This window comes from Falco biarmicus, chromosome 7, assembly GCF_023638135.1.
Source record: "Falco biarmicus isolate bFalBia1 chromosome 7, bFalBia1.pri, whole genome shotgun sequence".
Taxonomy (NCBI): domain Eukaryota; kingdom Metazoa; phylum Chordata; class Aves; order Falconiformes; family Falconidae; genus Falco; species Falco biarmicus.
In genome coordinates this window covers 27,366,689-27,384,054 of record NC_079294.1, presented here as the reverse complement: position 1 = coordinate 27,384,054, position 17,366 = coordinate 27,366,689, and the positions used below count along the sequence as shown (strand labels likewise).

Here is a 17,366-nt window from a genome sequence, read left to right as displayed (position 1 = left end):
GCAGTCTTGCTAACATCTATTCCTTAATGGCTAACAGCTCAATACCTCTACAGCAATCTAAGTTGTCACTAAAACAACAAGGTACCACAGTACCCTTCTACTAAGCCAACAAAAAATGTTGCAGAGTAACTGTGAAGCAATAAGCCAAACAAAATTACAAAATGAATTTATTCCAAAAGCTTAAGGGAACATTTACAATTCAACAAGATGGTGAACAGGTGTCTCCACAAGAAGTCACTGCATGAAAATTAAATATGAAACAGGAAAAAAATAACTCGCTACTTATGAGGCCACAAGAACTTTGCACATCACCTCTGAAAAATAGGAGTCCCATAAAGGTCACTCAAAATTCAGTGAGAAAATGAGTAGCTAGTACCTAGTTATTCTAAATACAAGCTATGTTTAAGCTTTGAGATTACATTTTTAAATGCCCTCAAAAGACAAATTATAGTCACAAGTACAAAATGTCTAATCCCCCCATGCCCCCAGTGGAAGCTTATTAGCCATCTAGTACCTATTTTCAGAGTGACATTTTTAATATCTCACAAATTTGTCCTTGAAAGCTCTTGCCAAGTTTGTTGGGTTTAGTGACAAATCTTGAGTTTAGCAGCTGGCACTTAATCAGAAATACAAAGTCAGCTCACATGTTGTGGAATGTCCAAAGTTTTATGCCTACTGCTCCAGAGTTAAGCAAAAATACTTTTAATTTAGCACCAACAATGTCTCTAACTAACACAGTTTTGGCATTCTGGCATTCTGGCCTTCTGATTATAGTGATAAATATCAAAGTGTTAATGAAGACACCTGAGTCAGATTCACAAGCAAATACAAATGGAACTAGGTGGGGAAACATCACTTTCAGGCATTAGTCTGTGTCTGTGGATATCAAATGGCTGGACCAAAAAAAAAAAAATGAAGGATAAGAAACAATCTTCATTTTTCTAAAGACTAAGCTATTTTACATCAACACGCCCTGTAACACTTATTAAAAATCTTTTCCTCTGTCCCAACTTCTTTTTACTATCTGCTAATTCCTTTACAATGTTGAATGACCTGAGAAGTAAAAATTTTGAGTGGTGAGAATAGGAGGGGGGGGAAAAAAAAAAAAAAAAAAAAAAAAGCACTGTGCTCTTACATTGTATTTTCTGGGTGTACACCAGTAAATAAGAATCCCAAGTTGCTATGGAAAAAAAAAAGCACGGAATTGTTAACTTTTCCACCTGAATTGAACTACATAGCTGGAATTTTTAATGTTACCCAAAATACAATTTTATTTATATATTTTTAAATGCAACTGTATTAGTAAAAAAACCCTAAAACCAAAGAAAAAAAACCCACAAAACAAAACAAAACCAACCCTCAAGTGCCAACTAATCCAGAAATCTGCAAAACACAGAAAAGAGCCAGTTACTGCTACGGTCCAGCTCCAGCCTATGAAGCTTAATCACTGCATCAGTCTTTACCCATTCCTGGCATAATTCTAGTCATTTATTGTTTTATTTTTCCTGTTCATGTACTGAAATTTCACGGCATAACTATATGCACATATTCATATTAAACATTAAAAATTCATTTGCAAAACATCACTTTTGCATTACAATGCACGGAGAAGAGTAAGATGTGCAAACTAAAAAAATCACATTCTCCACATCTAAGTAAAAGGACAGCTTCATGCTACAAGCAAAAAATTTCCATCCATGTTGCAAACTTAAAAAAAAAACCCAGCATGTATCTCATTGAATTCCATTTTAAGAAGTAAATCAAAGCAAATTCAACAACAGTACTCTTCTCCACATATTGCAAAATATGGTTACAGATGAGGAAAAGATTATTTCAGCTGCTAAGCTTATCTGGCACGTATGTCTGTTGTCATGCCTTTCCTGTCCATTACTTAATACATAAACTCAATTATATAGTTTCAGTTATGCAGTAGCTGATTTTTAGGTTAATATACAAACTGTCAAGATGTAGCTTTTGATAAAATATCTATGCTCTTTTCCAATTTTGAATCCTGAAGACACTTCAAAAATAAGAACCCAAACCTGCCGACTGTAAGCATCCAAAAATACAGTTGTAGTTTCACTATGGACAAGTTGTAGTCCGTTAGAAAAGTAGATCATACATACAAAGGTATAAAGAACATTTAATTCAGTCTTAGTGGAAGGCAGTCCTTGAAGGAAACAATACTCCAAGCAAACTTGCTGAGTAGCACTTTAGCCCTTCAGGGGCATGGAAGATTTAGCAGTCTACTCAGTAGATTCTTCCTCGGCTACGATTGCCACGTCCTCCCCAGCCTCTGCCTCGTCCACCCCGGAAACCACCTCTTTGCTCTGAAATAAAAGCAAAAACTTTTCATACACATTTTATGCTGTATATAAATTAAAATTAAATAGCAGTAACTTGAGGTATTGAAGGCTAAGTCTCTGAGGCTAATCCTGTTCATATACTATGAGATCTCAGAGTTATACTTTGATGGACAATGGACCCCACTAACTATAAAAGGAGGTCAGAAGAAATAGCCTCTCTAAATTAAATGCAGTCTTTCTGCATACTAATACTATGATACATAACTGTACCATTACTTTGGAATTACACAGAATTCCATTTGGGCCACACCATTATCACAGAATTGAAAACTGGTCCATTTTATTTACACTACCTAGCTCGTCCTTCTGTCCAATAACACCACACCAATCCTGAGGTGTTTGCCTGACTTGCTCCTAGTGATTTTATAAAATGATGGAAACCTGTAACTTTTTCAGTCTATCTGTCATTTTCTACCCTTAACATTTATCACCAGCATACTTAAGCTTTTTTTGCTGGGCTGGTATCTTAACTATATCCAATGAAAAAATTCTTAGACATAGACAGATACTACACAAACTATTTGTATACTTCAGAAAATTTTTCCTTTCCCTTTGTTAAGCATAAATCTGATCACAGCAAAACACTGCACAAAGTATTTTGTTGAAGTTTGGATTTGTTTGAAAATGTACTAAACTCTTACTCCCCTTCTGTGCTTTTTCTTCATGTACAGTCTGAAAATACAAGTCATATTAATCTACAAAGATAACTTTGCGCTTAATGAATACAGAAATAAAAAGTTGATCAGAGGCCTAAGCAGCTTGCTAATAAGAAACAACAGCAAGCAGTAAAACATTTTTCACTGAAAACTTCCTAGTTTTTAGATCCAAGGCTATAAGCTTATCTTAAAAGACACAGCTGCATCACCTTGTCTGCAGTAAGAAATCTGCAGAATATTTTATCTTTTGTTTATCTTTTATCTTGTGCTTTATATGAATTTTTCAACCTACAGGCATGGGTGATAACTTGTCATAGCAGGCTGTTGACTTGGCAGAGGTCTACAGGGAAAACAACACGAACAGCTTGCTGCCGTTGTTGGGCCTATTCATCCAGTCTGCAACTGCTCTCGTGCTTTGCCCAGAAATATGACTTGCAGAGAGACAGAATCACTCTGGGAGCACAAGGACGTAACTGTGTGTAGGCACAGTGAACCTGGCAATTCCCAGACGTTCTGGATCAGGTCTGCAACATCAGCAGTGGCTGTAATGGGAATTCAGCACAGGTCCAGTCTTATGACAGGAGGTGGCCCAGCTCTGCCACTTGCAACAACTGGTCTGTCCAATGAGAAATTTAGGGTGCGAGTGTTGTGTGTCATAACAGAGAACGTAATAGTTCTATTACTAACTGTATAAAACACTACTAAAGCTAATTTGCAAATGACATAGTTTATAAACTGGTAACACTCAAACACTGTAATAGATGAACAGCTAGAAAGAGACCATTACACACAAAAACTGGCAACAATACAATTTGACCTTCTAAGAATGGGACAGCAAGATGGCTTAATTTGTTTGTTCCCCCCACCCCAAGGCACAACTGTCACCATACAAAGTTCTGCCAAGCTGCCTAACTTACCGTAAGAAAAACTACCCAGGTTACTGCTGTATTTTCCACTGGGAGGATTATATATTTGCCTGGCATCCCTTTTTGGTCCTGCAGAAGCTTTCTTTGGAGGTGAACTTGAAGTTGTATCTTCACTTGCTCTTTTTTGACTGACAGAAGAAAACAGAACCAGATCATTACACTCCTGTGGTGACAAGTACAGGAATAGCAGTCCAGCCTCAAAGATTAATCACTGAAGCCAGCAGCAGCATAATGAATATACCCCAAATAATACTTCGGAAGAGGAAGTAAGCTTGTCTCCAGTTGATACGGTCTATTGTATCCCTAAAGACTAAGATTATCACTCCACAACCTTAATTCCTTCCCAGATAGCATTATTTCTGACTGTGAAACTTTTAGCTTATGGGCTGTGTATATTATATATACACAGCTTGGGACATTTATTTTGTAAACAGCAAAAAGTAACAGCACTTTTTTTTTTTTTTTTTTTTAAATGGAAAACTCTTACCTTGCATCTGCCTTCTGTACTGGTTTCCAGGACAGTGTAACTGTACTTTTATAAGAAGGAGGAATGTGGAAAAGATCCTACGGAGGCAAGAATCGGGCAGTTTATTCTACAGTTAAATTCATATCAAACGTACTTTAAATTTTAGCTACCTGCTGAGACTCTGAAATAACAGTTACTTTCCAACCATGACAGAGGGAGAAGGCAGCAGTAGCTAACTGCCTCATCTGGCTGCCTTAGGCCATACACTTTACTAGGAAATGTAAATGAGATTTATATTAACAGAACAGTGTTTTATAGTGACATAATATGCTTTCTCTCTCTCTCCCTATGCACATCAAGTATCTCATAATGAAGTACAATGGCTCCTACAGGGAGACACCCAATATCCCCTACGGTGGTAAAAGATAGGCTTCTTAATACTATGGGCAAAATTTTTGGTCTATCATGGTGAGCGAGAGATGGGAAGTGAAGAAAGAGAGGAAAAGGTGCTTAAAAGAAATCAGAATGGTTTCAAGGGCTCTACATGGAAGTCTCTCTCTCCAGCTGCTCTCTCTAGACTCTTTAGAGAAAAAGGTACTGTACAGTGGCTTGCTTTGCCTCTCCTCCCTCCTTTACATCTTGCACTCCTTCAGACTACTCCTTACCCCTCCCTGCCACTGCAGGAAAGGGAAATGACAAGGAAAAAAGGCTTGGCCAGAATCCAGAGACCGCTAAAGCAAGGTCTTCTGCTCCTACAGGCAACTAGTACTATGAAAAAGGGCCTCAACACCCTATCCCAACAAACAGCAAAGGCTAAGCAGCTTGCATAAACAGCAGATCCAGGTCTCTTCAAAAACAGTAAAGCAGCAGCAACCTTGAGATGGCTAACACTAACTGACACAATATGGTTTAGTTCAAATCTATTCCTTTTTTCTGCATAGGTTACTCTACTGTGTGAATTCACTCCTTCACAATGTGAGGACTTACCTTGATTAAAACATTTATGTTATTGGTTATCTTCAAGGCAACCACTTTAATCTTGTTCTGTAAAAAGAGAAACACCACTGAACATCTATTCTAGCAGCTTTAAATTATGCCAGCTGCATTTGATGAAGTTGTAACGTTAAACTGACTGCTCTTCCTAGTGAATTGCTATAGCAACAGTAATTGTGAAAGGTGTGTACACTTGAGTTTTCACTACAACTATTGTTCAGCTTCTTGCAGTTCTACAACTAACTAGTAGCCTTTAATGTTCCAGTCTATTTCCCACTAAAATTTGCACACATCCTACCCCCCCCTCCCCTGCCAATATATGAAAATTTCCCCTTCAAAACAAAATGCAAGCACAGTTAAGCCAAATGCATATGGATTCAGGGAACAGCTAACACTAAAAGATCATCTTCGCTTGCAAAATGCAGCGCCAAGTAAGATGCAACAGATGTTAGCTGTATGATGCCCTTAATCTGTCTGCATGCTTACAACAGACTGCACGCCATTAATGTGTGCCAGTGGTTATTTTGTTAGGCTCAATCAGAAAAATCAGAATTCCTGAACAGTACTGACCTCCTCTGTTTTCAGGGCTTCTCCTGTTTTTCCTTGAAGTGCTAGACGAAGCTGTCGAATATATACCTGCAATCCTCGAGCAAAATACTGTAGCCTAAAAAATTTAAAAGCAATCTGTTCATAACTTTACATATTCCCGTAAACTGAAAGCATAAGCAAAGGAAAGCTGTAATCTCATTTTCTTGCCCTTAAGGAAAAATGCTCCAAGTCAGTCTTCTATCAATCTGATTTCTGCTTCTTTAGCATCCAGACAGCCGTAAGTCACCCTTTCTAACAGAACTCTAGCACTTGCCTTTAAATAATTACCTGATTTTAAAGTCTTTCAATTTCTCTGCATTCAGCTTTGCTGTGAGGAAATCCGGAAGTTTACGACCCAGCTGATGGAAGCTATACAATAAACATTCCACATAACTGAACTGCAACTTGGGCTCTTCATTGCCAGCATTCTCCCCATTCTCTGCTTCCTCTGGAGGAAGGGGCATATACTCCTAAAGAACAGAAAGAAAAAACATGCATGAGATACATTTATGCAGACTGACTGTTCTTTTGCTGTGTTTGAACTGGAGGATTTATTTATGCTGACAGCTTAAGAAATATCCCGCATCCCTATACTAATGTGATGAACCTCTGCATGAAGTCCTGCTGCAGGTGGTCTGCCTACACTTAGGGGACTTGACACCTCTGACTCAGACAAAATAATACGGTAGCACTGCTACCACAGGAAGCGATAATGTACTGCACCGATGCTTCCGAAACAGCACTGAATTTGCTTAAAATTGTCAGTGCAGATAAAGCCTTTAATGAGATCAACATGAGTCTCTCACAACTGTAAAACTTAGAAGAAAGCCACATGAGTTTACTAGATTGAAAAAATTATGCAGGTAACCGCTTCCTGTATCCACAAAGACTTTGAACTGCAAAATGTTTGACCTTATATTGTAGACAGAGCTATCTTTGAAATAGCCATTTGAGAAAAAAGGATAGATAGATTAATAGAGAAAAATAACTTGTTTTGATGAAAATTTTTTTCTAAGAAGTGTTTTACATGAGTAAACATTGAATTAGTCTTACCAGTAATTTATCAAACAGCTTCTTCAAATTTGACTCAAGTTTTTCCATATCGCCACAAAAGGAACTCATTTCAGCAAGAAGCTTCAACACCTACAAATAAGGATAGCCATTTTTTTGTGTGTTAACCGAAAAGTACAAAACTTAAAAGCGATTATCGCATTGTTAGGGCTGGCATGGTAGAGGTCAGCTGTTACAATTAAACCCCTCCCAAACATCAGGAAAGAATACAAGGAGGAACATGCCTGGTCTATTTTTCATGTCCTCAAACAGAAACACAGGTTTGTGTGTTTAATCCCAACAAGCGTCATTAGTCAACAAGTAAACAAAACTTCGTCTCCCACATCTGCAGCACAACTTGCCTTCAAAGTGAGATTCACAGAGATCTGACTGAAGCTGCAGCACTGATTAACATAAGCAAAATTACAGACATTAAGCCACTCCCTTAGGAGGCTAAATTAGCACAAGCCAGGCAACAATCATTTCAGTAAATGCTATGTGCTTAAAAAAAATCGACAGTAATATAAAAATGATTACAGCAACCGACTTATTTTAGCCTTGCCTCAACAGCTTGGGACAAGTGACACATGCTTTAAAAGGCAGTGCTCAGTCATGCCTCAATACAGCAAATTTTTTTTCCTAGTGTAGCTACTTTTCCTCCAAGCCAAGAACTGAAAACCACTTAAGAAAGGAGTTAATAATTTTTAAATAGCTGTATTCCTCAAAGATGCTTATTTTTTATGATTTGAAAGACATTTTAGTTTTGGCTTACCTCTAACTGGATATCAAGACCTTCCACTGGAGTAGTCAAAGAACTGAGGTTTGGCAGAACATGCTCACAAAAGTATGTAACAAATTTTGTGGAATGAACATTTTTCTGCAAAAAACACCACACATTATCCAGACTACTCCGAGTTTGGAGTTAAATGTTCTTCTCCCCCATCACTCCGCCACCCTTATAAATGCCTACCACACAGCTATACCTTAAAAGCTTTATTAAACTTCCCTCTAACTCCTAGAACTCAAAGGCCTTTCCAGGTAACTTAAACTCAGAGGCTGTCTGCAACAGGGGCTGAAAAGACTGACTATAACCCAAGAATACGCCTTTTAAGTGCTACAATTGCCTGGCACTTGACTTGAAATAACCTAACTCATACATGTGTGGACCTGATGTGAGAATTTTGTCATAATTCACGCTAACATCTTAAATTTGAAATAAAGTGTTGAAAAGCAGAGAAAACCACAATAGCTCTTTGTATTTGGAGGCTTTAAGGATGTTTTACAACATTAGAAGCTGAATTTGGAGAAGTACTGATCCGCTGTCATTCTAACACAATCATTGAGAATGCTGAAGAGAAGCAGCAGCTATTAACTTTCCACTATATTCCTCATGCAAAGAAATACATACCGAGAAGAGTGGCACTGCCTGCCTAGTACACTGTAGAAGTCTGTCCACACAATCTGGATCAGATGGATTGAACGTTTGTTCCAGGTCAGCTTGTTCAGCCACCAGCTCCACTAGTTGCTGCCTCCCACTTACTGTCTGTAAGCTTTTTAATCCAGACAGTATTTTCATGAAAAGGACAAATTCCTCGCCTGTCACATCTTCCAGCACCTTAATAGAACATCAGAACACATATTTTTATGGTGGTAACTTGCAAACCTCCAAGTCAAACCTGCTTGATTTGAGAAGGTAAAGTATGCAGACATTCAGCATTTAAATTTGCTTCTAGTTATTAAAGAACAAAAGTTTAACACATGAAAACATGCGGTATAATTATATGCACCTCCCAATTAAAGTCGCTGCCATCGAGTTGTACATAGGAAACATTATTTTTCTTGAACTCTAAAAACATATTTTTTACCTAACAGAATCAGACGCTTCAGGCAGAAAAAACATTATATTAGTATCTACTCATTATTGAGTATATACTTTTTGTATCTTTCTCAGCTTGGGGAATGTACAGGATTCTCATGAAATTCAACGAAGACAAATGCAAAGTCTTGCACCTGAGATGAACAAACTTCCCTGCGTCAGCACATGTTGGGGACTTGCTGGGGAACTGCTCTGATGTAAAGACCCTGGGGGTTCTGGGGGACAGGAGGCTAAACGCAAATGTCAGCAGCATTCCTTGGGTGATGAACAGTGTCCTGGGCTGTGACAAGAGCATAGCCCAGAGGGAACTAACAAGACTGAGGGAAGCAAAGGGATTGAGGCTTCTCCTTTGCTATGTCCTTATTAGAAGAAATCTGGAATACTGCACCTGGTGTGGGGACCTCCTGTATGAGGAAGTTATTGATAAGCTTTTGAAAGCCCGGCCAACAAGGTCATTGGTATCTACAGCACATAACCTGTGAGGAGAACCTAAGGAAACTGGGCTTTTTCAGGCTAAAGGAAAAAAGTCATAAGGGGGTGAGACAACCTAAACACTCAATAGCAAGTCACTAAGGGCAGGAACCAGGTTCTTTACTGAGGTGGACAGGGTGAGAATGAGACAATGATACAAAACTGAAATGGGAAGTTCCAACTGGATAAAGAAAAACCAAAATAATCTTGAGGACAATTAAACATCCAAGCTGGTTGCCCAGACATGGGAAATTTCCATTCTTACACATTTTCAAAACCCAACTGGACGAAACACCCAGAAATCTGAACTGAATTCAGCTGAGCATGATTCACTGAGGTGATCAATCTTCCAAAGTCCCTTTCCAATGTGAATGATTCTATGATTCTAATAAAAGTCGCTCTTACAAAATGAGAAAAGCCTAGCATTATTTTAACATTCCCACAAAAAAATACTGCAAAGTTCGGATTGTAGCAAATAGGATAACTAGAAAACTGCATTTGTACAATGCTTAACTCTACTTGTGGTTTAAACAGACCTCCAAAGCAATGCCAGTGATAAGGGATGGTTTAATAATACTTAGGTTTGTACTGAAACAAGACATTCACCTTCTTTGATTCAGTCAATATGAACTCTTCCACCTCCTTTGTCATCACCTCCTCAGGCAGGGTTTTCAGTTTTGTAGAGAGGAACTTGATAGCTCGCTCTCTCACAATATCCTCTCCTTGAAGAATTTGACTGAATAAGCCTCCCAAAGTCCCTGAATGGAGAATAAATCAGGTAACGCAAATTATTTTAGAAGTTAAGAGCTGAACCTTCTATACAGAAGAAAGAAGTTTCCTCCTGTAAGATTCCATGACACATTTAAAATAACTGCTATACTAACTTTCAAGAAAACCCACAAATTTCACATAGCGTGACATAGGAATGCACATTCTTTTATTGGTTTGTATAATTCAGATCCGCAGTTATCAAAAAAGTTCAGTATTGTTTGTAAAACGAAACAATGAGTGTGTGTCACACTTTTGCACTGTACTAAGAAAATACAGAATGAGTCCTGTTCTCAACCTACTAGAGACTGGGAAGTACTGATAAAAGACATTTATAGAAAAATGTGTCCTTTACCTTTGGCATCCATCTTAAATATACTGAGCAAAGCATTGTTCACCAAATTGAATTCTGCAGAATCATCTGAGGAGAGAAAAAAAATTGACATGCATGTCCTTGAAATGCAAACATAAGAGCAGAAAAACAGATTTTTGATATGACACAAGAAGCGTTCTATCCTCAGCATTTAATCACAAACAACATAACTTTGTTTTTTAATACTACTAGACTGAGGAAACAGAAAACTAGAATTATAAAAGCTGGAAGCAAAACAAAAAAAGCTATTTGACACTTCAGCCTGTCTGCCAAAACATTAATATTATAAACTTGATAAGACTGAAAACCTGAAGGGAAGTTATTAATCAATATATTTAGTCATTTTAGCAAGCAGCTGAATAAACAAGCTGACCTTTACTAAATTAAGGTAAAATAAACATTTATTTTTAAACTCTTCAGTAATCTATAGTGTTTCTAGGTGGAAGAAAGAAATTTTGTTTTGGATTAAATGGAGAAATGTGTAAGTCTCGTAAAAAAAACAAATCCAAAACAAAAAACCCCCCAGAGACTCAATTGTGCATTTTTAATACAGATTTGAACATCTAATATTCAGCACTCTAACTTACTGAGATTAAAAATACATATGTATCATTAAATTCTGAATTAAATATTTTGTACCAAATATGCACTTTATGGAAGCAAATGCCTTCAGGATTTTTAAAGTTCCTGAGCATGTGGATTAGAAATCCAGTAACCCTTTTTCAGAAGGCAATTTGCTGCAGTCCATAACTGGTGGGATCTGCCCTCCCCCCTTTTCAACAGATGCTTTCAGACAACATGAATTAAAAAAAATGGTTTTATTTAAAAGAGATTTTCAGATTAGATTAGACTAATTGGCAACCTTTCAGCAGAATTAGCAGCATAACTGTACAGCAAATATAAAGAGGTTGGGGAGGAAGATCAGAAGCAGGACATATATGGCACTGGGACAGACTGCTTTGTAACAAATTATGAATCAAACAGAAAAAGTTTTACAGAACAAAACTGTATACGTTTTTAGGTGTGTCACAAGATCAGCCAGGAAGCTACCAATGTCTCCTACCTGACTGCAGAAGCTGGGTCAGTATGTCTGCTACCCGAGGAAGATTATCTCCAGTGGCAAACTGAGGCAATTCCTTGATTGCTTGTCGCCGGATCTGTCAAAATTGTATCACGGAAATAAAAAATTTAAGTAATTACAAAACCCCACAACCACTCAGGAAATTCAACTACCAAAGTTTGGCAGAAAAATCAGAGAAATTTGAAAAAATGACCACTTATTTTTTAACTTATTTTTTTATCATATTCCGAAAGCCACATTCAAGTTTCAGACTTCAACGGCAGTCCAAACTTTGTATTACAGTCCGTGAAGCTATTATGACGTATTTACGAAGAAAATTATAGATTTTTCTTAGGTCTAAGCAGGACTGGAGAAAACCCAAATTCCAACAGCCCCTCTGTTCATAAAATAATTTGTTTGATCAACAAAATAAAGGGCTGGAATCTGTTATTATGGAGTTTTATGTGCTAACAGGAAAGATAGTTTTATGGTTGTGCATGTGGCAGAGACAAACTCTAGGCTTTGTTTCCAGCACTGACAAAAATACTTGAATGATTTGCCCAAATAATTTAGAACCGAAATGAAGAACTAAAGATGTTTCAAAGGTACAGCTTCTATCAACACCACAGAAGCAGCATGAAGCATCTCAAGACTTCTCAAGAATAATAAATTCAAAATCACATCCCCATGGTTCTCAGATGTGAACAAAATTCTCTTGCCTTCCAGCAGGATTTATTAGAATCATTTACCCCGAAGTGCTTTTTGAAAGGAAAAAATGTAATAGATATCCAAATGAACTGTATCTAAGTTTCCTTCTACAGAGATATCCCTTTGATCAGTGATGAGAGTGAGAAAGACAAATGAAAAGTGATGTATCCTCCCATATCATCACACAACAGATCCTTCTATAGCAGGAATACAACTAAGCATTACATTTTCCAAAGACCAACCCTCCCCTTCCAAAAGACATAACCTATTAAAAAACAAAATCAAACAAAAAAAAAAAGACAAAATATGAATTCAACTTGTCAACTTGCTACACAGTTCTTATTCTTACAGAAACATCTTCATCTTCACAGAGGTCCAACTGGGCATTGATAGCTGAGTCGGCGAGCTCAGGAAAATGCTTGAAGAATTTAGGAATAAACTGGGCTGCAAGTCTCTTCTCCTTGGTACCTCCTTTCACAGCATCCAAGATTGCCTGGTATGCATCCTTATGCTTAAAGGGGAAAAACAGAATACATAAATAGAAAAATCTTGGGTTAGTAGCAAGACAAGGCAAGGATTTTTTCCTCTCCCATTCACTTCAGCTGTTTAACTGAACTTTATTATACAAGCTTCATACAAAGAAATACACTTATCTCTCAGACCAATATAACTGTGCCAATTTAGTAAAATTTGCCTCTATTGACCAGCTTTTACTGTTATCCTGGTTCCTCTATCTGTTCAAGTGCTTACCGTTCAAACTGCCAGGCCTAAGGCTAACAGCTCTTGCACATCACTTGTGATTAGATTAGTGCAGACTCAATGAATTACAAGATCACCTTCACTGAGCCTGGGCAGTTCTTCAAGGAGTTTCTGTCTGCTCATTTATTGTCTCTCAAGTAGAAGTTACCTCTCCCAACAACTGTGCCACTGGGCTGGGTCACAAATGTTTTTAATGTATGTTGCCTAAAGCATCTCTGGCATCTGTTCAAGCAGTTAACTTAATCTGAGGTAAAACACAGTTCTCAAAAGGTCCGTTATCAGAGACTAGATTTAAAAAAAAAAAAAAAAAAAAAAAAAAAGAAGTCACCAGTTGAAATATAGGAATAAACACTTCAGAGAAGGATATTCCCTAGCTGCTCCAACTAGAACCACACAGGCATTTCTGACTTTGTGCCCGCAGGACTCAAACTTGAGGATAAATGGAAGCTTTTGTTGTGGTTAGCTATGTGTTTGTGGAATAAACGTCAGCATTATTAGGATGTTAGCAGAAACCAGAACCTTCTATCATTAACTTTCCTCATGGTTGTGAAAAGAATGCTTTAGACAACTTACCCTACTGTGAACAATGACATCAACAGCACCAGACACTTTGCTTTATTAACATTAAATTTCCCAGAGCCACATATATCATCACCTCTACTCCACATAAAAGTTCACCCACAGCAAACAGAGATACTAATTTACAAAGCAGTATACTGCATTAATTCCCCCTAAAGTAAGCTTTAACATTTAGTACCAATGATCCTTAAACACTCCCTACACCTTGTTGACAGCTCTCCATGTTGCCAGATTCTGAACTAGACTGGGACACTGATATAGAAAAAAATAACAGACGAAAAAAATGGTTGCTTTTCAGTGGATCCACATCCCCACCTGGCTTGTTCTGCAGCTGTGCCAACACAGTCCACTCAACAGCAAAGGCAGGAATGAACCAGCACAAACTAACAACGAATACACGTTATTAGAGTCATTGGTTCTCAGACTGCATATTAAGAACAACTTTTTTATGCAACAAATTATTTGGACTTACTATATATTAAAAGAGCATTCATACAACAATGAAATAGAGTACCTTGTGTTCCATTAATTTCTATTACTGCATGCTAACCACTCCTATCATTTAGACAAAACACAGCTCAGGCAGGAGTTTGTTTTGCTCTGTCCCTGGCAGCACTAAATACTCAAGAAAAAAACGTAGGCAACTGTGGCAGCAGTGTGATCCTTGAGTTTTGCACACTTCCTCCCAATCTCTAACAGAGGAATGTCCCAAGCCTAAGACAGGGTCCAGACCTTTATTTTTAGTAACTGTCAATTGACCAATCATCCATTAATTTATCTAGATTAGTTCTTGAACCAAGTCATACTCTGTAACGTCCTGTGACAAGCTGCACAATGTGTTATGGAGAAAAGTTCCATCTTCCACTTTATTTTAAGCCTGCTTCCCAATAGTTTTCTTCCAAGTTCTTACCTTCATTCCACTCATGATGTAGACTCATCATACCTGAGCCACTTTCTCAACTGAAACACTCTTTTACAAGCTCAATACTGCGAGCTTTTTAAATCACTCCTCTTAACATCATACTTCTGGTTGTCCCCTTGCTCTTCTCATGTTCAAAGTTTTTTTTTTTGAGACAGGGTGACTATGACTTTTTGTAGTGAGAGATCATGTTCATTAAGTTGTTACAAGGTAATGAAGTAATAAGTAGGATAAAACTGATGAATAAAAGCAATTACTTGTGACTTCTCAGAATGCAAAAATTTGAGACATCAAATAAGATTATGAAATGACAAGTTCAAAGGAGGTAACTCCTTCACAAAGGTTTATGAAGTAATGGAATATTTTGCCACAGAATGTTTGTACGTCAAAATATAATCAGTTAAAAAAAGTATCAGAAATATTTGCTGAAAAACAGTCTAGCAAGATACACTAATTACAAAGACACTATCTGGCTCTGGAAGTCCACAAGCTGAAGAGAGGCAAAGGTGGGAGAGCATATCAAGAATCATCATTTTATACTTACCCTCCGAGGTTCTTACACATCTGCTACCTGGTCACAGGCTGCATTTCTTAACTACACTGGAGTTTGTTCTACCAAAGACAGCCATTCTTATCTCAGAAAAGCTACCCAGAATAGTCAAAATGATGGACTATGTATTTGTAAAAAGGCACAGCAATAGCATCTGTTTTATTCTGCATCTTTCCCTATAGTTCCCAACATTTTAGTAGCATTTTTTTGAAAACTTTTTTTTAAAAAAAACAAAATAAAAAAACTCCAACCACCATATTATTCATTCTCTTTAAAGAACTTTCCAAATGACCTTGCATAGTAGTATCTAGTTTAAAATCCACTGCTAGGTATATCATAGAATCACACAACAGTTTGGGTCGGAAGTGACCTTAAAGATCATCTAGTTCCAACCTCCCTGCCATGGGCAGGGACACCTGCCACTAGACCAGGTTGCTCAAAGCCCCATCCAGCCTGGCCTTGAACACCGCCAGGGATGGGGCATCCACAGCTTCTCAGGGCAATGGGTGCCAGTGCCTCACCACCCTCATGGTAAAGAATTTCTTCCTTGTATCTAATCCAAATCTACCCTCTTTTAGTTTAAAACCATTACCTTTTGTCCTATCGCTACAGGACCTACTAACACACGCAAAGCTACTTTCCTACTTATGTATATTATGACAAAAAACCCAAAAGTATCTGCTGCTTTTTCAAGTAGCCACTCAGTAAAATGAGAGCCTAATAAGATTCAAAACTAGTTTTAACAAACCATACTATTTAGTATAGGTAATACATTAAGTCATCATCTTGTTTTGAATAATTCAGTAACAGCATAAACAAACAGAAGATCTTGCCAGGATTTTACAGACAAGAATCTCCTTTAGCCACTAAGATCGACATTCCATTCTTGCCTTAAGGAAAAACAAGAAAAAAAAAAAGGGGGAAGAGGGGGTGGTGTCTGAAGGCTGTTATCAAACCATAATAAACTTCATCTTCGTACAGCGTGTCTTTTAGCAAGAGAGCTTGCCAGAAGCTCTCCGGAACTGCAAGTGCGCTGGATCAGATCTGGATGACTACCGGCGTCCTCCTGAAGGCTTCAATTCGCCAGGCGAAACTCCCCGCCCCCATACAAAAAAGCAGTCTGACTCTCGCTAATAACTAGTTAATATCCGCGACGCCGCATTTAAAAAGAGGAGGAGAAGGATGCAAAAGCGACGACAGCTGCCACCACCCCTGAAGAACCGCAGGCACACAGTTCACCGCTACCCGACTCCCCATCCCCCACGCCCCGGTCGTGAGAAAACCCACATCTAACCGCCCCGGGAAACAGTCCGGTGCTTGGCGCGGCGGCCGGCCCCCGCGGCGCAGCCCCGTCTCGCCTGCCCGCCGCCCGCCCAGCCCGGAACTCCCCGCTGCGGCGGCAGCGCTGCGCTACTCGAGCCCGAGGCCTAGCGAGGCCTTGCAGGCCGTAGCCATGCCGCACCTGGCCCGCCGTCTCGGTGGCGTCCGCCAGGATCCCGTAGTTGCGGTAGAGCTCCTCCACGGTGGGCATGGCGCGGCGGGGAAGGGGCAGAAGCCGCCGCTGCAACCGAGGCCGCTACTGACGCCGCTGCTGCTCAGGCCGCCGCTACCGCTCGGGCCGCCGCCGTCAGCACCAACGAGGCGGAAGTCCCAGAGCGGGCGTGCGCCTGCGCCCCGCAGCGCCCCCAGCCGGCTGGCGGCGGCGGCGGCGGGCCGCGCTGGAGGCGGGCGGGCAGCCGGGGGAGCGGGGCGGGGCACAGCGGTGGGGCGGGGCACAGACCCCCGGCCGGTGGCCAGGGCAGCCCCGGCTTTGGGAGCGCGGCACGCGGGGCGCCCCCACCGCTGCCCGGCGGTGACCGCGTTGCAGAGCCAGCGGCTTGTGCCCGCCCGGCCCCGGTCCCCAGCCCGCGCCCCGCGGCTGCTCCCGCTGCCGGGGCGGTGGGGCGGCAGGTGCGGGTTTGCTCAGGCACCCGCCGTGTTCTTTTACCCTTTGCAAACTTTTTTTTTTTTTCTCCTCTGAGCTTTTCTTGACACTCCTCCTTTCCCCAGTTGCTGTCACCCCCAGCTACTAGTTTCTGTGCCCTTTTTTGTCTCTCATACACAGGTAACATGAAAGACATACAAGAAGTGTCTGTTGTACACCGAACTCCTGGTGCGAGAAAGAGACTAGTTCCCATCATGCGGTGACTTTCATCTTCTCCTGCAAAGGAAAGAACTCCCCAATTCCAGCGTACAGAAACGGAAGTATCGACAGCTGA

General features: G+C 39.7%; 1 protein-coding gene across 1 annotated transcript; it reads right to left on the bottom strand.

Annotated features, from left to right (window-relative positions):
- Window positions 1-149: 149 nt before the first annotated feature.
- API5 (apoptosis inhibitor 5) lies at window positions 150-16,765 on the bottom strand. The gene is made up of 14 exons (XM_056347795.1): window positions 16,571-16,765; window positions 12,651-12,812; window positions 11,597-11,690; window positions 10,516-10,581; window positions 9,999-10,150; window positions 8,454-8,660; window positions 7,818-7,922; window positions 7,049-7,138; window positions 6,284-6,465; window positions 5,978-6,071; window positions 5,402-5,458; window positions 4,436-4,512; window positions 3,940-4,076; window positions 150-2,330 (listed from the first exon to the last, which is right to left on the bottom strand). Exons 1-14 carry the CDS (start codon window positions 16,637-16,639, stop codon window positions 2,251-2,253), a joined length of 1,572 nt encoding a protein of 523 aa, XP_056203770.1. The 5' UTR covers window positions 16,640-16,765; the 3' UTR covers window positions 150-2,250.
- Between the last annotated feature and the right edge of the window lie 601 nt (window positions 16,766-17,366).

Excerpts from the sequence above, each read along its gene's own strand:
- API5 (XM_056347795.1), bottom strand. The coding sequence starts at position 16,639 with ATGCCCACCGTGGAGGAGCTCTACCGCAACTACGGGATCCTGGCGGAC. Across the intron at positions 7,139-7,817 it reads GTCTTGATATCCAGTTAGAG|GTGTTGAAGCTTCTTGCTGA; the intron begins GTAAGCCAAAAC and ends CCTTATTTGTAG. Across the intron at positions 6,072-6,283 it reads TTGAAAGACTTTAAAATCAG|GCTACAGTATTTTGCTCGAG; the intron begins GTAATTATTTAA and ends TAAATTTTTTAG.